General features: G+C 36.3%; 1 protein-coding gene and 1 pseudogene across 1 annotated transcript; both read left to right on the plus strand.

The window, feature by feature from the left end:
* Positions 1 to 15,545, plus strand: LOC121319028 (ataxin-7-like protein 1). The gene is made up of 6 exons (XM_041256255.1): positions 1 to 13; positions 102 to 263; positions 711 to 779; positions 2,182 to 2,286; positions 12,953 to 13,020; positions 15,533 to 15,545. Exons 1-5 carry the CDS (start codon positions 1 to 3, stop codon positions 12,961 to 12,963), a joined length of 360 nt encoding a protein of 119 aa, XP_041112189.1. The 3' UTR covers positions 12,964 to 13,020; positions 15,533 to 15,545.
* On the plus strand, positions 10,844 to 25,452 carry LOC121318315 (annotated as a pseudogene).
* The last annotated feature ends 1,267 nt before the right edge of the window (positions 25,453 to 26,719 follow it).

Consider the following 26,719-nt stretch of genomic DNA (forward strand, 5'->3'; position numbering starts at 1 on the left):
ATGGCGCAGCAGGGTCAGATTGGCCATTAATATGCAGGTCCCTGTGCTACTTCTTGCAAGCCAAGGCGATTGACAACGGAATTTAACGAATATTACGTCAGCCGCTTTGCAAGTCCTGGGTCGCTGTCTGCAAAAAGAAAGAAAAAGGCAACAAGAAGGAAGAGCAATGGCGACACTGGATCGCAAACTGCCCACTACAGATGCGCTCCTGTACAAACCCTGGTCCACCTTTATCGACGCAGCTAAATTACGCTGCTTTGACAGTAAGAACCCGACACGATACACATTCGTTTCCGTGCCGAGACATTGAAGTTGTGCACAAATGCTGAGAAATTGAGACCGTGGCCACTGGTGTCATCCATGCTATTCACTTTTTCTAAATAAATACACAGACACAGGTATTACATTTAAGTGATAGATAGAGAGGCCCAGTGTTTGCTATTTTCTGGTGTTGTTGCAAGTATTGCTGTGTTTCCTGTTGCATTTCTATGTTCGTTTGTTATTACTTCGTGCTAGCAGCCCAGTGCAGTAGTACTGACAGCTGTTCAGACAGTACAGATTAATACTCGTGCTGGTACTATATTACTGTCTCATTCCACCAGCATGTGGGCCAGGAACATGTAAGTTAGTCATATATTCATACAACATTTATATGAAACAGTTACAATTTAAATAGTAATACATCTGACCCTTTTTGCATTTATCAGCAGATGTAGATTTAGAAGAGACTGGAAAAGATTGTAGAAAAGGCAGGGAGGTGGTGAGACTTAATAGAGAAGGTAAGTGGCGTAATAATGTTTTTAAAAATCTTGTTTGGCCGACTGTCATCACAGTCACACACACGTGATAATTTGATCACCAACTTTACAACATTCAGTAACGACTGATGTCTCTCTTGGGGACACATTGTCGCCTGAAGGTTTTTTCAGTCTTAGGTTTTACTCTCCCAGATAAAACTGAGCTTATAGCTACTGTACTGCAAAACTTGTTAACTACCCACTGATAAAGATTCACTAGTTGTAGAGGTAGGAACTTTTTTTGGTGTTACAGATGTTCATTTGTAACATTTAAATTACTGATGTATACCAAATCAGTACTCTCTGTAAAACTTGAGTAATGGCAACAGGCTTTAATATTTGTAAAAGTTATTGATTTACTCAGAAATACCTGGGTTAGCTTTCTTAAAGTCACATTGCTCCTTAATATAAACTGCTGTTCAATTGGTAATAGTACATTCCCTGGACAGCACCTGAACACTTAGTTGATACATTATCACAGTTTCCTTCTTCCTGTACTTGAAGGAACAGGGCATTGTAATAGGACTAAGTTAATCACTCATTTACACATGCCATTACTTTAATTGGCAATGTAGCCAAGATGTTTACATGAAAGAACACTGGTTCTTTTTAAACCAACTATAGCCCCTCACCCCCTGTCTTTATATTGTCCATCCCCATACAAAAATGATACTACAAGCAGAATTGCATATGCCATGAAATATGTACATGACTTAGTGTCAGAGTGAGGTTTAATGGGATTAAACATGACATCTCCGTAATAAGGCAATCCTGTTTATATATACACTCATTTGACTCTGTCAGGTTTGAGACATTTTCTTCACTTTGGAATACAGCAGCCGAATTACGTGCTGAATAATTACGATGATCAGTCACACATTTTATAGCTTGTCCTTTTCTGGGTCTTCCTTTGAGAAATGATTTGATAGTTTGAACAGATGGTTTCCAATGTAATCTGGTATTACAGTCAGACTAGCAATTATAAGGTATTCAGCCTTTCATGTTTTATTTAACATTAATCACAACTTCTCTTCACTAGGTTAAATTTTCTCTACAGCCTCATTGCAGTTTCACATCTTTACAGTTTAAATTGTGATGGGTGCTTCCACGGAAGTCTTGTGCTCCTTGCAATAATGCTCATCTTGACGCTTACTGTAATCATTTATAACCATTTTGGAGAAGCCTAGATTATTAGTCGAGCATCAGGCAGTTCTCAGAAAAAAAACTGTCAGTATTTACTAATAATAAATTAAAACAATGCAAATTGTTAAAAAAAACCATGAGTTTTAATTGCTTTACCAGTTCTCATAACACACTTTGGGAATGTAGATACGCTCATATAAACATTTAATTAACTCAATAACGTTATCCATTTTATTTTCAGATATGTTCATATTTGGCCATTCTCCATTTCATGACGAATTTTATTTGGTTGTCTGCAATATCTGCAATCAAGTATTAAAACCACAGGTTTTCCAGTCACACTGCGGTAAGTATTTATTGAAGTACAGTGTTACGTGAAGGGTTCACCATTACCACCATTTAGTTTTTTGTCTCAATAATCACAGCGCTACTGCAATTTAAGGCAGGCTAGAGTATTTTAAACAACGTAAAATAAACTGTTATACCCATGCTGACATGAATGTACAGTTTTGAATGTAATTATGGAACCACCAATTATGTGCAACCTTCTGAAGAAGCAGGTTTTTGTTTATGATCTGACCAAGACCATAATGATACAGGTTGCCTCATTACAAATATTCTAATGTTTACACATAGTATAAGACATACGTAGGATATTAAGTCAGTGTGTTATTTAAAAGCTGATGTAATGCAGCAGTGTGTGGTAAAAATGTATCACAAGCACTTCAAGGTGGATAGGAGATCTTTATAGCAAATTAAAAGTATTAATCATAATAGGTGTTTAGTTATTGTTTTGCCATTCTCTAAACTAAAATCATTCAACTACCAAATGCTTTATTTACATTATTTATTTGTTTTTATTATTATTATATTATTATTATTGTTATTATTATTGTTATTATTATTCTTCATCTTAGGTCTTGTTCTAAGAAGTATTTGCATAACTATTTCCAATATTGTCAATCTGTCAACTTTATATTACTTGAGATTTGGTAAAATAAAAATAGGTTAGTACACTTTCTAATTGAACCCATATTCAGAATGTATTTTTAAGCATATCTTTTGTCAATCTGAGCTCCTTCTTTAGGATGCTCTTTGTCAGTGCTTTGGGAAAGTCTGTCTGGTGTTAATGTTAAACCCTGCTGTGCATGAACCAAAAAAAAAGGTCAGTACCAATAAGAGGTACCACGGTGCCACATTTTGTAAAACTGGCTGGAGTTTATGCAGTGTGTAAAAAATAATTAGGGATTTAATTACCTACAGCTATGACCAAAACTTTTGGTCCTCACCCTACAGAATGAACTAGTTTTACTTCATAAAGTCAAATTAAATCTGCTGAATAATGTTGCGTTAACATTGCATACCGCTTGTGTAGTTTTCCATGTATTCCATATGTACATATTTTTAAATTATGTCTCAATCTTAATTCTAGGTAATGCAAAGCTTCTGGCCATAGCTGTAGGTAGGTGGTTTTCAGCCCTGGCCTTCATGTACCCCAGTGGTTAGGGTTGTGTTTCTACCAGGATCTAAATATTGTTAATAAAGCACCTACAGACAATCGCAACAGGACTTGCTGTAGTCTTGATGTTCCCTTGCTCTTGAAAATCGCTGCTCTAAGATTATGCCTACTAGTCAGTCATGTTAATATTTGATGTGATCAGGTGTGTTTCTGTGTTACTGGGAACAAATTACCAGTGGCCTTGAAATATACATTATTTTTGAAAATAACTTTTGGAACTTCTTTGGAGAGCAGTTTGAGACAGTATAACATATACAGTACATGTGTCCTATTTTTTTTCAAACTTAGATTTTTAGTCCATGTCGGCATAAACCTGTCGATGGAAATCCAGCTTTTACTATGAGCTTGATTAGCCACAGTGTTTTAATAACAAGCCACAAGCAAACAAACTCAGGTGTGTTTAATTAAACATAAGAAAACCTGTACATTGCATGCATTATTCCTGCTAAAAGCTTTATTTTATCGTGATTACTTTCTGAAAGAGACATGTCATTTTCTAGAACTTGTCTGGAAATTGTAATCCCGGGTGCACTTTTTTTCATTTACAGCTCTCATGTTAGTTTACAGAAGTAGGCTGTGCCGCTTGCATATTATCACATTACCTTTTGGTTCAGATTCAGTTTAGAAGAATGCTTTGGATTTGCTGTCTTGTGTTAGGATTAAGCAAAACCTGGCAGACGTCTCACAGCCTTGGATTTCCCACAACAACACTTCAAATAACAAAGATTTTCACTAACAGGTGACTACTGTATGTGCAGAGCATTACCAAACCCTTGTGCTGCAGTTTGCCATCACGGTCATTGATTAGTCAAGGATGTATTCTGTAATTGTCTAATTGCAACTAGCATAATGATGCATTAATAAAGATGGAGTGCATGTACAGTGTTTATACAATTAAAATACATTTTTCCACAAATTAAAGTAACTCTTCCATATCTTAAATATTATACAGCAACTTTTTTTAAATTTCATGTATTTGTCTATATTCTCTCTTTTAATTACAATCTAATCATTTAAAATAATATATTGAACATAATTTAGTCATTTATTGTTTTCATTCCAACTTATTATCTGTGTGCATTTCTTCCTGTCAAACAGTTGATATCTGTAATTATAGGTAAAACAGATACGGCTGTGCCATAGGCTGCAGTAAAAATGTCATCCCCAAGCTGTGGCTAAAAAATGAATGAAAGGGGTTATGGTGGATGCACATGTATCCTAGTTTGTATCTATTACATATGTATCTACATTATTATATTGAGTTATTGGATGTAGACTCTGGGAGTAGGCTATATAGAGATGCCCCGTAACTTTGTCAGTCACACTTGGTTTTAAATATATCTAGAGAAATGATTATCTGATTGATTCAATTTGCTAAGGACATTCATATTCATTACTGAGATACAGTATATGGAGGGGCCCTGTTTGTGCCTACTGCTTGTCACAATTCATTTTTAGACATATCTGGATGATGGCTTATTCAATCGTGAAACTTTCTAAGGACGTTCTGTAGAGTATTCAGAGTTTCATAATCTGGGGGAATGTGGAGATGACTAGTGTGTCATTTGCTTATGTGCATACAGTGGGGGTAGGTCATGATGATTTAACTAGTTTTAATGATACTGATATCAGGATGGAGAAGGCAGAGTCTTGATTAAAGAAGAGCAGATCAAGCAAAGATGGCTGGAGTACTTCAAAAACCTGTTAAATGTAGAAAATGAGAGGGAGAACCTAATGGAGGCAGAAGTAGTGTGTGGACCAATCCAAGAAATCTCAGTAAAGGAAGTGACAGAAGCTATCAAAGAGATGAAAGTGGGCAAAGCAACTGGACCATCAGGAATAGCAGCAGAACACTTTAAAAACCTCGATGAAGAGGGGATTCAGTGGCTGACGAGATTGCTAAACAATATTGCAAAGGAAGAGAGAATTCCAGAAGAATGGACAAAAAGCAGTATGGTTACCATCTACAAGGAGAAAGGAGACCCAATGGAGTGTAAAAACTATAGAGGAATAAAACTTCTGGAACATGGCTTGAAAATCCTGGAAAAAATTCTGGACAAGAGACTCAGGAAGATAGTCAGGATCCACAACTCACAATTTGGATTCTCAGTGGGGAAAAGCACAACAGATGCCATTTTTGTGATGAGAAAGGGAAAAAGATGTATGTGGCCTTTCTGGACTTGGAAAAGGCATATGACCGTGTGCCCAGAGAGGTGGTGTATTGGTGCTTGAGGAAGAAAGGAGTACCAGAAAGCATGGTGAAGTTAGTTCAAGCAACCTATAGAGATGTAACTACGAAAGTGCTCACACAACGGGGAGAGACAAAAGAGTTTGAAATCACAGTTGGAGTACACCAAGGATCAGCACTAAGTCCTTTCCTTTTTATAAACATTATTGACACACTGACAGAGGAGGCAAGAACAGAAGTGCCTTGGGAACTCATCTTTGCTGATGATGTGGCACTGATGGCAGATTCAGAAGTAGAACTACAGGAGAAAGTGTTCAAATGGCAGAGGAGTCTGGAAAAGGGTGGACTGAAGATGAATGCAGAAAAATCTGAAATAATGGTAATGGAGAGAAGAGGAGATACTATGACCAATGTTGAGGAGACAAATGGAGGAAAACTGAAACAGGTTGATGGCTTTAAATACCTTGGATCAGAACTGGTAAAGGGAGGAGAAACACTGGAGGCAGTAAAACAAAGAGTGAAAGCTGGATGGAACAAGTGGAGAGAAATAACTGGAATAATCTGTGACAGGAAAATTCATAGAGAGTTAAAGTGCAAAATGTACAAGACTGTGATTAGACCTGTACTACTGTATGGAGCTGAATGCTGGGCATTTGGAAAGAGGGAAGAGAACCTGATGAGAAGAACTGAAATGAGGATGTTGAGATGGATTCTGCAGATTTCAATGAAGGATAAGATCAGAAATGAAGAAATCCGTAGACGATGTAGGGTGGTGGATGTGGTTGAGAAGATGCGAGAGGCGAGGTTACGGTGGTATGGACATATCATGAGGAGGAACGTTGAGGAAGTAACAAAGAGGGTAATGGAATTTGAGGTGGAAGGTAACAGGGGAAGAGGCAGGCCTAGAAAGAGATGGATAGATTGTGTGAGAAAAGATATGGAGGTATGTGAAGTGAGTGAGGAAGATGTGAGACAAGTGGAGAAGAGCAACCAAAGCAGCTGACCCCAGGACAGTCTGGGACCAAGGCTGTGAAAAAGAAGAAGAATGATACTGATATCAGTAATTTTCTTTTAACAGTCGTGGCAGGGGTTGTATTTCTTCCTAACACAATTTGTGAAGGCACCCACTAGAGGGGAGGCATGCCTTGATTTAGTCTTTTCAAATAACGAAGATAGAATAACTAAAACAGAGGTCAGAGAACCACTGGCAAACTCAGACCACAACATGGTCTCATTTGAAGTGTTTTTTAAATCCTCAAAAGTAAAGACTAAAGCTAAGGTTTACAATTTTAGAAAAGCAAACTATGAAGGCATGAAACAGAGACTAACAGAAGTAGATTGGAGTAAAATAGAGAAAACACCCACAGAAGAAGGATGGTTGTTCTTCAAAAACGTAGTACTAGAGGCGCAAAACAATTATATCCCTAAAGTAGACAAATCTAAATGTAAAACTAAATTGCCAAAATGGTTTAATAGATCAATTAAAAAAAATATTCAGCGAAAAAAGGCACTTTACAGAGCATTAAAAAAGGACCAAAAAGAAAGTACACAGAAAGAGTACACAGAACTGCAAATGCAAGTCAAAAAGGAAGTTAGAAAGGCCAAGAGAGAAATAGAAATGAACATTGCTAAGGGAGCTAAAACCAATTCCAAAATGTTTTTCCAATATTACAACAGCAAGAGAACATTCAAAGAGGAGATTAAATGTTTAAGAGATACAAATGGCAAAATCGTAGAGGAAGAAAAAAAAATAGCAAATATGTTAAATGATTACTTTTCACAAGTTTTTACAAAGGAAGATACTGACAACATGCCCCACATGTCATCCAGTTCCTATCCAGTTTTAAATAACTTTAGCATAACTGAGGCAGAAGTGTTAAAGGGACTAGGAGCTCTTAAAATAAACAAATCCCCTGGGCCGGATGAGATCCTCCCAGTAGTACTCAAAGAAATGAAAGAAGTAATTTACAAACCGCTAACCAAGATCATGCAGCAGTCTCTTGACACAGGGGTGGTACCGACAGACTGGAAAATTGCAAACGTAATACCGATCCACAAAAAGGGAAACAAAACTGAACCAGGTAACTACAGACCAGTAAGCCTGACTTCTATTATATGCAAACTTATGGAAACTATAATAAGATCCAAAATGGAAAATTACCTATATGGTAACAGGGTACTGGGAGACAGTCAACATGGTTTTAGGAAAGGGAGATCGTGCCTAACTAACTTGCTTGATTTTTTTGAGGATGCAACATCGATAATGGATAATTGCAAAGCATATGACATGGTTTATTTAGATTTCCAGAAAGCTTTTGACAAAGTCCCGCACAAAAGATTAATTCTCAAACTGAACGCAGTTGGGATTCAAGGAAACACATGTACATGGATTAGGGAGTGGTTAACATGTAGAAAACAGAAAGTACTGATTAGAGGAAAAACCTCAGAATGGAGTGTGGTAACCAGCGGTGTACCACAGGGATCAGTATTAGGTCCTCTGCTATTCCTAATCTACATTAATGATTTAGATTCTGGTATAGTAAGCAAACTTGTTAAATTTGCAGACGACACAAAAGTAGGAGGAGTGGCAAACACTGTTGCAGCAGCAAAGGTCATTCAAAATGATCTAGACAAGATTCAGAACTGGGCAGATACATGGCAAATGACATTTAATAGAGAAAAGTGTAAGGTACTGCACGCAGGAAATAAAAATGTACATTATAAATATCATATGGGAGATATTGAAATTGGAGAAGGAATCTATGAAAAAGACCTAGGAGTTTTTGTTGACTCAGAAATGTCTTCATCTAGGCAATGTGGGGAAGCTATAAAAAAGGCTAACAAGATACTCGGATACATTGTGAAAAGTGTTGAATTTAAATCAAGGGAAGTAATGTTAAAACTGTACAATGCACTTGTAAGACCTCATCTTGAATATTGTGTGCAGTTCTGGTCACCTCGCTATAAAAAAGATATTGCTGCTCTAGAAAGAGTGCAAAGAAGAGCGACCAGAATTATTCCGGGCTTAAAAGGCATGTCATATGCAGACAGGCTAAAAGAATTGAATCTGTTCAGTCTTGAACAAAGAAGACTACGTGGCGACCTAATTCAAGCATTCAAAATTCTAAAAGGTATTGACAGTGTCGACGCAAGGGACTTTTTCAGCCTGAAAAAAGAAACAAGGACCAGGGGTCACAAATGGAGTTTAGAAAAAGGGGCATTCAGAACAGAAAATAGGAGACACTTTTTTACACAGAGAATTGTGAGGGTCTGGAATCAACTCCCCAGTAATGTTGTTGAAGCTGACACCCTGGGATCCTTCAAGAAGCTGCTTGATGAGATTTTGGGATCAATAAGCTACTAACAACCAAACGAGCAAGATGGGCCGAATGGCCTCCTCTCGTTTGTAAACTTTCTTATGTTCTTATGTTCTTATGTTCTTATATCACTGAGAAACATATTTAAGAATATGAACATGATGAGAGATCACATAAAATAAGCTGATTTGATCATTTATGTGTTTGATCACATAGCCTATTTAAAGTTTGTATGTGCAAAAAGTATTGCGTTTTTTTTTTTTTTTTATTGTTTACAGAAAAATAATACTATGTAACACAATTTTTGTTCCTGGGTAGTAAATGTTATTTCCTAATTGCTTATGCCTCAAAAGTATAGAAAATGGCTATTATTCCCCACAAACTTTGCTTTTGTGACCAGGACAGTGATATTTCAAAATATCACTATTTCCAATGGGAAAACGGGCAAATGTGTGTCTTTTCGTTCACATAAAGTCAGAAAAAAACAAATACAGTATAATCGTAAATCTTGAAAAACTGCTCACTTCTAAATCTTTTGTAGTCATTTTTGTATTACTTTAGTATAAATACATGTTAATTTGGATTCATATGTTGTTTTTTCCTGACTTTATGTGAACGAAAAGACACGCATTTGCCCGTTTTCCCATTGGAAATAGTGATATTTCAAAATATCACTGTCCTGGTCACAAAAGCAAAGTTTGTGGGGAATAATAGCCATTTTCTATACTTTTGAGGCATAAGCAATTAGGAAATAACACTTACTACCCAGGAACAAAAAAAAAAAAAAAAAAGTTGTTACACAGTGTAATCATTCAAATCAACCAAAAATGTAGTTGACTTAGTTTTCTCAATAATTAATGAATAGTATCTTCTGTATTACACCACCATGCTATTTTATAATAGGATTTTCATGTTACTCGTTTTTGAATTGATTTGCACTATACAAAAAAGAAAAAAAAAAAAAAGGTAAACCTGTTGAGACAGTTTAACCAGACACACTGTTAGAGACAGGTCACAAACTGGGAGACCAAGAGTCACAACACTTGCCCAAGATCGACAGATCATTTGCAGCATCTTTGTGATGTTACTTGTTAATAAGCACAATGAAAAGTCACTGCACATGCTCTAAAACAGAGTTTGTAATTTTCCGGTCACATCTGGTGAATTTTATCCAAATATAAGTGATAAGTGTCTTTTGATGCTGTGTGTGTGTGTGATGTGTGTGTGTGTGTGTGTGTCTATATATATATATATATATATATATATATATATATATATATATATATATATATATATATATATATATATATATATATATATAACATGTATGTATAGTATATATCATATATACTTTAATTCAACATATATTTTAAATGAAATATTGAAATCTAGACGTGCAGCCTTTTTTAAAATAATAATGATGTATATTTTAAGGTTGTGGAGTGTGGATTTCAAAATGCAAAAACTTGACAGTTTAAATGGCCACAGGTCTGTTTAAAAATGTAAAGATTCTATTCTTGTTTTCTCTGTCTTTCTGTTCTGACAGCTGTTTTCTGTGACTACCATTTACTAGTTTAAAAAAATAAGAATTATGAAGGTGCTGCAAAGAAGAAGATAGTTTAAAACAAACAGTTGCAGAATTCCTAAGGTTATGATTGCTCTGCTGTTATTGTCCATTGCTTAGCTTAGTTATTTCAGTATTAAAAGAAACTTGATAGTCTGCTTCTAAACAATATCATTGTGTGCATGTGCAGATAATACGATTCTACACAGGGACAGGCAGCAGTGTTTTCTGCTTATTATCCTTGGCAACCAACCAGCCTGCCAGCCTTTTTTGAACTTGTAGTGCCCAGTCTGTAGGACCTGAAACTTTGGTGTTTATGCAATGCCTGTTAAAGTAGTGGTTACAGACTGGCTTGGATTGGGTATTTCCTGCAACAGGTTACTCGCACTCGCTTGTAAATAATGTTGTTCTTGTCTGATACTGCTGTTTTGACAGTCGCTCTAAGAAATTTGGCTGCAGGATTTCTTTTTTCAGTCTCCATGGCGTTTGAGTTAAACTCCAGGAAGTGCATCATGTTTACTCTTTTTGTGCAGTCTCATTAAGCTGACAGCCTGAGCCTGTGTAAGTGGCTTTACTTTGCCTTTGTTATTCTGAGAGCAAGATTTGAAGCTGTTTTTAGTTGACTTTGCACTACTCTTTTTATGTGGTATAATTTTTAACCACCATTTTATTTTATATACAGTTTGGAATATTTGCTGTCTTTTTCTGAAAATGAAAGTACATTTTTAGAAGCAGCATTTTGATTAACATTTGTTTTTTTAATAAGTGGGTTTCAGTTCTTGGATTAGGGTTGTTCTGTATAAACAAATTGTGTTTGTTAGCATTTGTTCCATTACACTGTGCTACGTCCTTTGGCAGTTAATGCTTTACAAAAGTGAAACTTCTGCCATTTCCTTTCCAGTATTCAGTATTAGTACAGTAGGTTATATTTCAAACAGAGCAATGCTTTTCCTTTTAACTGTATAACATTTCAAGTATCACAGTTTATTCCTGGTTTTAATATTTGTAGCATTTTTTTTTTTTTTTTTTGTAGCATGTTACAGAATATAGATACAATCTAATAGTATGCATTTGCTTTGTTATTGCTTCTGATTTAGGCATCTATATAACAAATGAATTACACATTTATAGCCTTGCTTTTTATTTTTTATATTATACGGCTGGTTTCACAGACCCTGATTAGCATCTTGGACTACCGTACGTAGCATTCTATTCATTATCCGTGAAACCAGCTGACAGTCATGGGCAAAACAAATGCATATTTTTATCTTGTTGCAGATTGATTGAGACAAAAACTCAGTAAGAGAAAAAACAACCATAAAATACTGGATACAACACAAACCTGAACAAAAAAATATTTACAATTTGTACCAGAATTTAATCAATTTGTTGTCAATTGAAACATCTCACTATTTTGCTAAGGTGAGAGAGACAGTTGTTTTAGTGAGTCAGAGAGTAGGCTTCTCTTTGTTATCTCTTTAACAGATCACTGTATTTTTTATTGTAAAGATGTAAGTAGTCATTTTGAATGAGCTAAATTGAAAATAGTACAGTGACAGAAACACTAAACATATGTACCATTTCATGAACCGGTGCATAATTTAACATCACCTGTTGTTTTTTCCCCGAATTATGTAAACTCAAAATTAAGCCCCTTTCACACTGGCACTCCTACCTGGGTCCCGACCTGGGTTGTGGCTACCCGGGTTGACCTGGGTCACAGCGACCCACCTCAGAACGTTGGTCGACACGCTCTGACCCAGGTTGAGTGAGACTAAATGTGTGATGGCCGTTCATAAGCTGACAAAATAGTAAATGGCCACGCTTACGTGAAGATTTCACTTCTGCAAGGAATGTTTCTGTTTATTCTGTGTAGACATATTTTTTATTGATTTGAGATACACCATGAGCCAGATTGCAGCAGGGATGAAGAAACATTTGCCCTCATCAACATTTGGGCTGAGAAGCATGGATGGAAACGTCCGTAACAAGCTGCTTCCGGGGCATTGATACGCGCATTGTGTAATTGCGTCTGTCACCGACGGCAACCCTGATTTATCAAAAGTAGTGTGAAATTGCATAGCCGAATGGCATGACAAGTTCCGACCTGGGCAGAGCATGTAGGTGTGAAAGGGGCTTAATCTGGAATATGTGGTGAAACCCCCAATAATTGAAATATCTGTAGTACAAGAAGTGTAATAGAAGATTGTAGGTAAAGGGTACAGTATCTCTTAGTGTAAACGGTAAATGTGACACTCTGGGGATGTAGATGAACTATGTGAATAAGGCCATACAGTATTGAACCTTTTTGACATTCTTACCTATAATGTGCAACCTGCTATGAAGCTTCCATTGTTTCCAGTACGTTAACATCAGCAGCATTATAATTCTTTCTTGATGATGTGCAACCCTTTGGCTCTACAGGTAGCTGGTGAATAGTTGTGCAGTGATTAGAGAGGACTGCTCTTCCAAAGACATGCGCAGCAGGAACAGTAAGTTGTGTAGCATTTTGCTCTACTGCTCTCAGTACTGTACTTTGTTCTCTTGTGTTATCTTTTACAATTATCGTGACTTCTTCAGTTCTATTGATGCATTTTGTAAAATTCTCTAGCAAAATTAAAGATCTGCAAGAGTTCCCTAAAGCAGCCCACATTCATAGCATTGAAATTGAAACTGTAAAGTAGGCCCTATTTATTTAAAGGTTTGACAACTATCTCAAGAGTACTGTACATCAGGCCTTCATTTGAATTGCTTATCAGCCTTTCATATCACATTTTTAGTAATTTGTTGGCCATGTTGATGCAAAAAGTGCAAAATAACATTATTTTCATCAATTTTAATGAGATTAAAGTCTGGTTACTGGTTGAATCATCACTGTGATTCAACTGCTGCTTCTTTTTGACAGTTCCACAGCAAAGGGCATCTCTTGTTTTAGCAGTTATAAATGTTACAGTTAAACAGCTATAAAATATTCTCTGTTCCTCTTAAGAGATGAATTTCAAAAAATATATATTTGTATAATAATCTTTACCCAACTGAAAGATCATTTATCACCCTTTGTAAATATTACCTGAGCGTTAAATTAATTGTTTATTGATAAATCTGCATACAGCATCAAAAACTATGTTATCTTTTGTTCAGCTGTTGTGTCTCTTTTCAAAAGCTACTGACAATTAAAATGTAATCCTAGCGTTCGTTTAATCTTACGTGTTTGATCTCTGTTTTCTGTCCACCATACTGTATTTAAATTAAATATACATTTATTTAACTCGAGATATTTATTTGCAGGATGATGGCTTTTTATGAAATAAGTACATTTATTAAAGATTTGATTAGACTATGCAATACTTATTATTAGGTAATTACTACAGTATAAATGCTACGTTTTTGCCAAATATAATAAAAAAAAATGATCAAAGATGTGAATGTCCCCAATTAATCATTTATTCTGAAATGTACCAGTTTGCCTGTCCTTGTCTTTGGTATATAACTGCTCATCTGATTTGTAATAAAACTTGGTATGGGCCACCTTAGTACAAGTACTTTTGTGCGTCAGAATCCACGTTTGAGATGTTACCCAGAATCTGGTTGTTTGAGATGCGTCCAGGTGCTCATCAGAGAAAAATGTGAGTCATGAAAGGTAGATTGTCCTTGTAAACAATAGCCAGAGTGTACTGCAGCTGATGTTGTTTTTAGTGCTAGATAGATGACTGAACTGTAGATGACTTGATAACAAATATGTTCCAACCATTTATTTTGTGGCCTGAGGAGATGCATCATTTAATTTGACGATGTGCACAGCTTGCAGTACTGCAAAGCATTGCAGTGTTTTAATTTGTGTTATAGAATGTAGCAGGTTTAATTTCCTGTGCTACAGGAGTCAGTAACAGTATTTAAAAAAAAAAAAGGCAGCTTTTCATTGAATGGGTTTGGTTTGTTTAAAGATTGTAATTCTGTATATTTTTGTGTAGCTCAATCGTGTATAATATGGCTTGTTTAATAACTGGGGTAGTTTTAGTTTGTAACGTAATTTGTATATCTTTATTTTTTCATTGTTAAGAATTTTAAAAAATACTTAAATTCAAGCACTGTGCAGTACTTTGGTCTTGTTCCTTAGTTGGGCTGAGTTGGTTCTAGTGTTCCTGGCACATAACGTAAAGTACAACCCGCTTAGTTTAAAAGTATGAGAAGTATGACGTGAGTTACCAGATTTCTTTGGAGGAGATGTAATGCTGCTAATTCTGGATGAATGTAAAAATGGCTGCAAGCTAAGAGCTCATTGCTGAACCAGGACAGATTGCTGACATGCAGTGTTCTGCATTTCTCTATTAACCTCAACCACAGTGAGGACGAAAGGAAACATTTGATCTCACACAGGGTGTAGGGTGTACGTGTCTTTTTTTGTAATAGGCCAGCAATCCTGAGTTTGTAGTAAAAATAAATTTGCTATCAGGGTGTTTCAATTTGGAATTAAGTGCCGTTTTATGCAACTATATTCTATGTTTTTGTTTGCGTCAGAAACATACATAATTTCTTTTAAATTGTAATTTATTGTGTTTGGTTACATCTTTACGATTCAAACTGTGAGTTCTCAGCCACCGGTAGCTTTAGTTGACCACCTTTGAAATCTAGTCTTATCCCTCCATCCTTTGTAAGCGCTGGTTAGTTTGACTAGATAGTTTCATAGCACTGTTTTTATTTTGTGAATAATTGTTTTTTATTAATTTTCCTTTCTTTTCTCCACCCCATGGGAAGCGGGAAATGGGGGGAGACAATACAGTTCATAGCACTACTTGAACATAAACTGTAATATTGCGTCCTGTAACTAGAGGCTTCCTGAGTTGTATACTGCATTAGTTATAGTTTTTAATGTCCATTAAAAACACACTTGTCATATAGCACTATATTGTTTACATTTATACCTATACTTATTTAAAAAATGATGTAATTAAAGACATACTTTTCATGCATTAAGATAATGCAAGCTTTCTTTTTTTATTTCAGAACGAAGACATGGGTCCACGTGTAAACCCTCTTCATCCCCAGCTTTAGCCCCTTGTAACTCTAGAACATCAGTGGTTCAGATGAAACCCAAAACCTGTATCAGCCATAACACCTTCAGCAGCAACTCAAAGCCATTAAAGACACCCAAGGACAATCTACATACCTCCATTAATAAACAGCAGCACACAGGGTTTCCTTCGAGAGATACTCCATGGTAAGTACTAAGTCCAGTCATTTTGAGTGATGAAGTATGTTGTAAGGTACTGTAAAATAACATTCATAAACTCATGTCAAAATCTGGTAAAAAGCACCTATTCCTCTAATTGTCTTCATGCTGTTAACAGAACTGTTAACTTATATTACCTATTACTCTAAATACCTTATACTTCCTACTACTGGGATCAGTGATACAGCAGTATGTAAGCAAAATAATGTTTTATCAAAATCTGTTTTGATTCTAGGAAGAGTTAGGGAACAGTGCTTAATATCCATAAGACCATAGCCATTAGGAAGGAGATCACACGTGTTTGCATTTAACTGATGAACCACGTATCCAATTGTCATGAAACTTGATATTAACATTGAAATTCTGGGGATATAGAGGGGTGTCTGTAGGTCTGTTCATCCATATGTCTATGTCACAGTTAGAAAAAGGGCTGGTGCATATTTCTGTTGCAGAATAATGGGATACATCAGGTGCAGACAAGTATAAAATCTGTGCAGCTTCACTATTTGCTGTATAAAGGACGCATTGTGTTGCAGCCATTTTGACTGCACAGCTGTTTATACTTTAAATACAGAATGCATATGGAAAATTGGAAAAATTGCCATTTTAGGAGATGTGCTGAGTTTGTTCCCTACCTCTTATACGAAAAATCAAGCAGTGTTGTTGGTACATCCGTCCTCTCAACCAACAGAGAACCCTAAAGTGAGAATTTTGTACATGAATTCGAGAGATGCGATATTTTAGGTATTTTAGAATGGCAGGTGAAAGGTTTGATCTGTTAAAAAGATTGGGACCATTATTTCAATGCAAAACTACACATGCGACGCCAGTGACACCTGCAGAAAGACTTGCAGTAACACTGCACAGAGCAACTGCAAATTCCCAGCAAAGTGTGGCCACTAGCTTCCATAGATTTTGTTGCACACCACTAAATCTGTCACACAACTTTCTCCATCAGGCTTTACATTCTGTCCAGTCCTTTTTTATTTTTTTCTGAATAATACACACCAACGCTGTTTCTGTTATTTGGGCATCTCTATATTCTTTAAGTGAGGGGTTATAAAAATGTGGATTTTACAAACTTCTATTAAAAGTTCCTCGAAGTCTTGCTCCATGATGGTTACCAGCGATATATCATGCAGCAAATGTTGAGGCTTTTTAACACAGGATGCCTTCTGCTTTACCAAAATTATCCCACTTCACCTGTTTTTAAAAAAATAAATAAGTAAAAGGTTCTACAGTTTATGCATGACATCTTCAGTAGTTACTAGGTATTGAGGCTACTTTGCATTTTTACATTTACTGAAATAAAAAACACATATTTACCCTTGATTTTCCAAAATTACATGACTAAATGACCTGGAATCACTCAGTTACAACCACCAAAACTGACCTTGTTTGAAAGCTTTGTTTCTAATAGCTAACGTATCTTCAAAATTCAAAGTGCCTGATGGTGTTTTAAGGTAGAGCTGGTCACAAAGAGAGTTTACTGTATTTATTTTTTCATTACCGGTATTTGACTGAAATCATGCATCAAAAGTTGTTGAAGGACTTATATAATGACTTAATTATTTTATTGTTCATTGCCTGAATAAAATCTGTATAAAGGAAAAAATATTGTATACTTTTAAATAGTATGTGAAAAATAGGTAAAAAGTATATGAATAAAAAAGAATCACAAACATTTATCTAAATACCCCCTAAACTTCTAAATACCACTTATTTTCTTCTCATGTGTTGTTATTTTAAATGAACAAAATATTCCGGAGTAGCATGCAGTCATTCCTGGGGAGTGTGGAGCAGTGAGGTCTAACAATTAGGATTTTTTTTTTTTTTTTTTTTCCAGTGTCCCTGTCCCAGTAGTCAGCCTTGAGAAGATTCCTAACCTGAAGGCAGATGGTGCCAATATAAAAATGAATTCCACCACCACTGCCACCTCCACTAACCCTGCCTCCTCATCCACCACATGTTCTTCAGCTCTGGTTAAACCTGCTTTGACATCAACCGCATTAAAGCCTGTCCCACCATCGCCAGAGAAGATTCTGAACGGCAAAAGAATCATACCCCCTTCATTGTTAGACAAGAAACACCAAAATGGCACCAAAAGCAGTTATAAGCCCAACAAAAGACTTTCTGGTGAGCATATCGACCACTTTTTTCCTGTAATGCGGTCAGTGGGTTTGGTAACACTGGTCCAGAACGTAGAGAAGTTTACAAGCAACTTGAATGTGCCTCTCCTATGGGTTGGAATAGTTTTCTATAAACTCACTGCTGTGTTTTTACAGCAGGACGTAAAATATGACAATCAATAAGGACATGTTTAAAAATAATGTAGTATTGTAAAATGATATAAAAGGCAAAAAACATAATCAAAGAAAAAATAATAATAATGGTTTCCCTTTCTTGGGGGTGCGGGGGTGTTCGAAGTCTGCCACACTGAGGAATATTTTTGTTTTCATTCATTATCCCACCCCTCAGGATGAACATGGAATGAACATGCAGCACTGTGTGCCATCTTTTGGTTTGCTTTTACATACAAGCAGCTCAACTATATTAATGAATACTAAAGATTAGTTTTTTATACGCCACCTGGATTGGCACAGTGGAGTTTGTAACGCACTACAGCACTAGGGTATCATGGCATTGCTTGAATCAATGCTGGTGGGTTTCCTGATATTGTAAATGTTCCAGCTGTGGCTTATCCCAGTGGAGTATTGCTTTAATAAACCCTTATGTTGCTGTCATTTGCATTTTTTTTTTACCTTATCCTTTTATTAACTGGAATAGTTTTGTGTCCCATTGTTTTTAATACAACATTGAGACCATCAGTCACAACTGTCAGCCATGCAGATAAACCACCCACTCGATATATAGCAGGTGTCGGGGTCCAGTATAAATCTGCTATGTATCGAGGGCTGCGATATAGCGAGAGACCCATAGAAAAACAAATAGGCTAAGAAATACTGTACAACCACTCCCTCGTTTTATCGGGGGTGTCAGAGTCCAGTATAAAATGCTTTTTTCTCATTTTTCATATAAAAAGCAGCACACCGTTTTAACAGTGGAGGGTATTTGCTTCTCATCAACTTCAGTCTCCAATTAATTTCATGAGTCTTCCTCTCCTTTCTCAAATGCATAAACCCACTGCATTGAAAGAATCCATTTGCAACATAGGAGGCTTGTTGCTAGGGAACTGACGTCACTGCCTTGTGACATTGGCTAGTGCACTGCTGCCACATGTGAACACCTCTTTGGCTAAAATAAGCAAGTACATATATAATTTGCTTTGTGTAGTTGCGCAATACCTCTGTATATGGAGTACGATATTAATGCTTTGCTTTTTTTTTTATTGTTTTGTATATTTTTTTGTGATTTGCAGCAGGAAATAAAACAAACAGTAATTGTAAGTGCCTATGCATACGCAGTTAGACAGTAAAAATGGGGAGCCAGCTCCAGGACTGCGATATGTCCGTATAGTGAGGGGCGATATAACGAGGGGTGGCTGTACTCCCTCAGTAATTAATTTGTTAGCAAAACTACCTGGAGGTAGGATTAGTTTATTCAGTGTAGAGATACATTTAATGAGTCTAGTCCAAGTATGCCCTTGCTACCATATTAATGCATTTTGGTATAATGTATGTGTTAAAGCAGCTTGGATTGAGTGCTCATTCTGATTTCATTAGCTAGTAATTATCTAGATTGACTTTACTGGTGTGAATACCATTTTAAGGTTTAGTCATATTCAAGTTGTAGTTCATTTAGTGGTACCGCCACTTGATTTAACTAAATATTATTCCACTATTAAAACATTACACCAGAAGTTCTCCTCAGCAGGTACTATAAAAAAAGTATTAACACTGTTGAGGGCTTTGTGATGAACTGATCCCATTATGCCTTTTGTTTTGCTGCAGGGCATGTAACTGTAAAATATATCTTTCAGCATTGGTAAATATTGTTTTGCATGTCTCCATTTTAATCTTTTCAAGAATTTAAAAGCAAATCAAACTTATATTTGTGTGTGATTGTTTTGAAGTACATTATAAATCTGCTGCCTCTATGTTATCCAGAGCATGCTATACATTTTATTTCTAAGTGGCTTAGTGCAGTTTCTGTTTTCCATACAGCAGGTTGACTTTGTCTGCTTTCAAAATCAGACACATTTGGTTAGATCATTTGCAGTATGTTTTTGTTTTATATTTTTGTAAGCCTGTGCGGTAGCAACAGTGGAAATAAAAAAAAACAAAAAAACAAAAAAAAGCATTATTGCAACCAAGTCTTCTTGCCAATTTTTACTGGATGCGGACTGTTAATAAAATAAGGGGAATGCTGTTAGACAAAAATTTAAGGTTTAGCATTGCATCTAAATGATGAAGGAAGGCTTTTGGACTGAAGCTTTTTTTTTTTTTTATTCTAGATCAGTGCTTGCATGTCTTGTCAACAGTCTTCACCTGACCACCTTTTAGTTTTCAACTAAACTAATTTCAGTGGATAGATTAGACTCATTGCCCAACTTCAAGGTTCACATTTTAAGTATCCCTTGTGTAAGTTTGTTAACCTGTTGCCACACCTGCTACTGCTCAAATCTTATGAACCGTTTAAGCTGACAACTACACTTTGACCTGTATCCTAAGGTGGGGCTCGTGACTTTTTGATTACTAGATGATAAAACCCGTTTTGTATTGACTTCATATTTGCTACACATATGCATTCTGTGATTCGTTCAATTGTAGGTGTCGTACAAGAACATTTCACCCGTTCCTGGCAGCTTATTTGAAAGCTGCCACCGCCACAGGTATTTCATAAACCATCTGAGGTAGTGACTTCAAATTGGTGTGATTTATATAAGCCCTTCACACTAAATGTGCTGTTGGCCATGAAATTGACATCTGACCCAGTGTGGCTGCCATACTGATGTCAAATGACTTTTGAAGTTGGAACTGTCTAGAGATGGTACACATTGAGCTACTGTCTTAATATTTGGTAAAGTGAACTCTTTCACTGCACTGCTTTAAACTGGACACATGGCTCACAAATCTCCTATACAGAAAGACTCAACATCACTGCATGTTTTTGTACAACGCATGATCAATTTAATAAGAATAGCTGTCAGATTTTGTTGCCTTTTTACTTTAAATAATAGATATTTCCTCTCTGGCAAAACCTCTTCTTCCTATTGCCCATTGGCTACACAACATAATAGAGCTTCATGGTTTTGTTTGTTTTTTGTTTTTTTTACTTCTGTAAAACTGAAATCTTTATTTTAGGAGATGATATACTCAGTTTCTCATTTTCACTCCATTGATCAAATAGCCCATGCCAGGTCAATTGCTGGTTGATAAGGCAATGTGTGTTCTGCCTGAGATTTGTTATCACTAATGTGACACCAATTAGTTTTCAGTGCACATTAACTGATATAGAAAGCGAATGGACTAAAGTGTAAAGTGTAACCCCCCCCCCCCCCCCCCCCCCCCAAATAAAAAAAAAAAAACCCACCACAACCACTTAGACTTGAATAAGACATGTAATAGAAATGTTTCCAAAGGCTATTTGTTAGTTCTTATTCTAAATGATCGATTGCTATACTGAGTAATTGAAATAAAGCCAATTCTTGATTCTCAAGGTACAGCATTGGGCATCTTTATTTCTATTTTCAATGCTCCCTGAAAGGGACACTTCAGGTTAAGTACAGCTGTGCAGTTTTCTGTCATTCCACGATAAACCTGATTTCATTAAGAAAGTGTGGTTATAGCTGTTACTGTAGGAAGATTCTTGTTTTGTAGATGTCTACAAAAACATGCTTATTGAATATGGATATTTTTGTTTAGGGAATACTGTTTTAATAGTTTCATTTCTACAGGTTTGTTTTTAAGTAGTGATACATATTCTGTATTTATTTAATACAGAAAGAGAATTTGATCCCAACAAGTACTGTGGAGTATTGAATCCTGAAACCAAGAAACCATGTACAAGCTCCCTTGCTTGCAAGGTAAATCGGGAAATCTCACTCTCACTCTTTTCATAACCAGTCTGTGTTTTACATCTATCTGAAAGCAGTTATCCAATTGTGAAGAAACAAATGTTTTAATATAACACTTTTAAATCTCTTTCTAGAAAATTGTGATGAAAGTGTTTGACTCAACATTAATCAGCTCAACTTGTTTCTCATGGTTTTTATTGTTTTTGTTTGATTTTTTTCCCCCATTATTTATGATTTAATTGTTTTGTTACTAACTCACTTTGCCAGGTAAATGAAACAGCACTCCAACAGATAAATACAGCATGCCATATAATCATTTTAAAAGTGCGCGTTTGAACTTCTCCAGAGCTGAAAATTGAATTTTGTTCAAAGTGTGGCTATTACTGATGTGTATGATTGATTGACAGGGCCGAAAGAAACGGTTTGACATACTCCTGGCAGAACACAAAGCGCGGACAAGAGAGAAAGAGGCTAAAAAAGACATAGAACCTCAGGGTGGCAGGGAAACAAGCCAATCTGCACAACCACAAGAGCATGTTGCAGGATCAGTAGGGAACACTGGTCCTAAGAACAAAGTAACATCATCAGCAAAATCCAGACCCTCCAATTCATATCTTTCTAGGTAAGCCCAACTCCAGAGCGCTTGTAAAATAGCAAGTCTCTTCTTAAATATTCACTCTAGATCATAGTATTGAAATGAGGTTGTTATGGAATGATCTTTTTTTTTTTTTTTTTTTTTTTTTTTTTTTTTTTTAAGATATCTGCAGTGTACAAAGATACCACAAGGTGGTGCTTTTTGATAATGGAAAAGTGATATTTTCCTTCACTTGGCTTGTATAGTTATGACAGGAGCGTGTTTAAAGACAACACTTTTTAATATAAGAAAAAAATAGGATAATAGTTAAATTATAATGTATCAGTAGCTTACTTAAAAAAAAAAAAAAAAAAAAAAAAAAAAAAAAATAGATTAGTACAATTTTTTTCTTTGAGGTAAAGAGAAATATAGTATGAAGAATACATTGCATGTCATTTAATAATAACAATAATGGATGCCACACATTGTATTACTGATACACTAATATTACAGATTAATTCCCTTTTTATATTTTCATTAGGCCATCCTCTGTTAAGAGTGTAAATGGCCTCAGCTCTTCAGTGTGTGGTGGGTTGGTCCATGAGCACATTGTGTCAGCTGTCGGAGGAGATGTGGGAAGCAGGCTTTCAAGTGATGATGGAGAAACAGACGGTGCTGAAGAGCCAGACAGAATAGACTGTCACTACTCGGGGCACCACCCCAGGCCACGGGGAGTACGGATTTTTAGTTATGATTTGGTTTTGCACACGCATGCATGCTCATGACGTGACTTGTACATCATGTTGTTTCCACATTGTGAAAGTAAAGGTTACCCTGGATATTTAAGGATATTAGATGTTGAAGGTTATTTAAGACGGTTAAATTATTAGATCCTTAAATCACCATTCTGGGAGACCTTTAATGTCTTGTTATTTTTGTGATGAGTGATTTAATTTACTAAAGCATCATACATAATAGTATGTAATAATTTTTTTTATTGCATTATAAACGTGTAACAATCTTAAAACAATTACTCTATTTTTTCATTTTCTAACACTTGTTTAACAGTGGTGTCTGTCTCTTTCTCTTCCAGTTTTGCACTTTTGGTACCCGCGTGATGGGAAGGGGCTACTACGTATTTGACAGACGGTGGGACCAGTTCTACTTTGCACTTAATTCTATGGTAGAAAAACATCTGAATTCACAAAAGTGGAAGTATGTATACTAAGCATGCTCATAGTGCTTTCCAGGTGACTTGATTGAAGTGAACTGTTATTCTTGGGCTTGATAAAACGTCTCGGGAGGATTAAAAAAAAGAAAAAAAAAAAGAAACATGAACTTGATAAGATTGAATTTTGTGAAAACCACAGTATCTGTATATAGGCTACCCTAGGAGCAGCGTTACATGTATAGAAATCTTTTTTATGTGTTTTAATGAGGCAGTGCGGTCTATGGGTATGAGCTGGGAGACAAACCCCAGATCAGCGTCTAGCTTGTGTGGCTGACATAACCTTCCTATCACCAATTTCAAATATCCCCACTGGAATGGACAGGAGGCTTTTACCATTGGGCTACCAATAAGAATACTTTCTGGGAAGTGTGTCAAATACAAGTGATAATCTAGACTTTCTTAAAAATGTAAAAACCTTATATGAAGTCATCATTTTGGACTTACTTGGGTTAACTCACTTGACTCTGTTGCAATACTTTGTATATTGTAGGAAGATTCCACCTGCAGCTGACAGCCCCATGCCAGCACATACCACTGCATCCTTTCCAGTTCTACAGTCCTTCAGCAGTGCCAGTGCAGTCTATCTTTCTTCCTCAGCCGTCTGTTCGAGCATCATGCCCTCTTATTTCATGAACTCCCCTGTATTGTCACAAGCAGACTTTGTAAACACATCAGACAGGAAATCTGTCATGTCATACACCACAGCCTTGACCCAACGGGGTGCAGCTTTCAGCATCGTGGACCCCCCATTCAAGGCTCCTTTGCCCATGCTCCCAGTACCTGCTGTTGTACAGGCCCCATCACGCTACAAACAATCTAGCAAATCCTTGAAGATCAGCTATTCCTCGGGTAACAAGAAGAAATCTGCAAATTCTTCCACTCCTTCACCTTTGCTAACATCTTCTGTTTTGTCTTTTGCTGGGTCACACAAGAGGAACTGTGTTTTTGCACTGAACTCCTATCAGATCTCCTCTTGCTGTAATAATGTTTCAGTGCGCAACAGCCACAATGGGACAAACCCACTTCGTGCCAAATCTGAGCCCTCAGGACGAACTTCTTTGTCTGGCAGCTCAGCAGACTCTATCAAACACATGAGCAAGCACTGAGTGTAAGCACTATTGACCCTAATCTGTCTATCTTCTGTGATGCACCACTCTGGGGACCACACTCTGTCAACACACAATGCAATGTTTCCGGTCCCCCTTTCCTTCAACAAACCAAAAGGAAAAAAGCAAAAGAACTCTAGTTCAAACAATAAATCTGTTAAAATTACCAAAATGTCTGGCATGAACAGTGTTCACAGAAAGAGGACTGCAGTCCTTTTATCTGCGGTGCCTGAATCTCCGAACAGTTCTGTCCCTTGCCAGGTAAGAAAAGATCTAATTTGATCATTTCTGTTGTGTGCCAGAAATGTTTTACACGGAACATCTGCACAATACCTCTCATCCAGATCAGTATTTAAACAAGCAATTACAGTCACAACTTTTCCAAAATACATCAATTGATTTCAGAGAACAAAAAAAGCCTACAGAAAGACTTACCAAATTACACACAGCCTCTCAAAAATTCAAGTAGTTACAGAATACAAAGGGCACTGAAACCAGAAAAACAATTTACACTTTGTCACAAAACATTGTGTTTAACAAGATTACAAAATCCATTTTAATGGACTGTCAATCCCAGTTGAGGAAGAACAGATGCTCTGCATAAAATCCAGAAATCCAATCCAAAATAATATTCTATTTATCAAAAGGACCACCTTTGACACTCTTCAGTCTGTTATACTGTGCAATTTTATGAACAGCATTACCTGTCTCACTTTATTACTAGTTAGCTGAGAGGTATAGCAGATCATTTGGTTGAGTGAAAGCACGGGGTGGGGGTTCTCTATTAAGGTAGATCTTGTGAGATGTATTTCACTTTGATAAATGGGGCAGTTTACATATTTACCAGATCAAATATTATTAAAATCAATAACACACTTATTAGAATGCAGGTTTCAGGAACACACTTCTAGGGGTGATGGTTTTCCATACAGAATTTCTGTTTTCTAGATTGCTGCTTTCCAGTTCAATTTTACCATTAGTCTAAAATAAAACAGAACAATAACACGTTTAATAAAGAAACTTATTGAGCATAAGTAAGCACACCTGTACATTTTAACTCAGTGTAAGGGAGAAAATTGACTTCTACCCACATACAAGCGTTTTACTTTTTTTCAGTAGATAATTTTCAACTGCTCAACTCTTCTTCAAAACTGCATGTAGCCTAGGCTTTGAACCAAGAAACTTATTGTTTTCCACCCCAGCGTTAAAACGTTTTAGCAAAAACAACATGTGTTGCATCCTATTAATGCTGGTTGTATTGAAATTTATAGAGGGTGTCAAACCATATAGGCACAAAGTGATTTCAGGTCTCTACCATGCTGCTCGTGAGCGATTGCTTGTCACAACCTACTGAATAAAAGTGGGTCAGAGATTAAAAAGAGGAAATTAATGACCTGCTGGTACCAGCAGGATTCATCACAGTAGGCTGAACGTTTGGTACAGAATTTTACGGAATTTTAACCACATTTTCCATTTTTATTTGTAGAACCCAGTTAGTGTATTTACATGTTAATATTATTAGGTGTACACCAACAATCAGTAGAAACAACTATTTGCTGTGCCCAAAACGTGTTGTAATTTGTAGTGCATTATATATATATATATATATATATATATATATATATATATATATATATTTTTTTTTTCAGCAAACTGTACATCACTGAAGATGTTACTACAAATGGTCAGAAGTAATTGCTGAGAAGAAACAAGAACGTGTTTGGGCTGGCTGTGGTTCATCTTTGAGATGTGAATGCTGAATCACAGGACTTTATAGTGCTTCTGCCATGAAAACACTTCAAACAACCCTTTTGTGTTCACAGGTCTTTGTTACACATTTTATTACTGCAAGTTTTAGTTTAAAAATGTCCCCTTTAGTCTGTTCCTAGACAACGTAATCAGTATTTTGTTTACAGTACTACATTGTGAAGTGTCCAAACTCTTGACGCTGTTCCCTGTTTTAGTATTTGACCTTTATGGATAACACTTCAAAGCTGCAAAATCAGTTTTCACTTTAAAAATGACAAGAGCTTGTCAACTTTACATCTTTATTGATGTAGTTGCATATGGCTG

The sequence above is a fragment of the Polyodon spathula genome, chromosome 7 (assembly GCF_017654505.1).
Source record: "Polyodon spathula isolate WHYD16114869_AA chromosome 7, ASM1765450v1, whole genome shotgun sequence".
Classification (NCBI taxonomy): Eukaryota; Metazoa; Chordata; class Actinopteri; order Acipenseriformes; family Polyodontidae; genus Polyodon; species Polyodon spathula.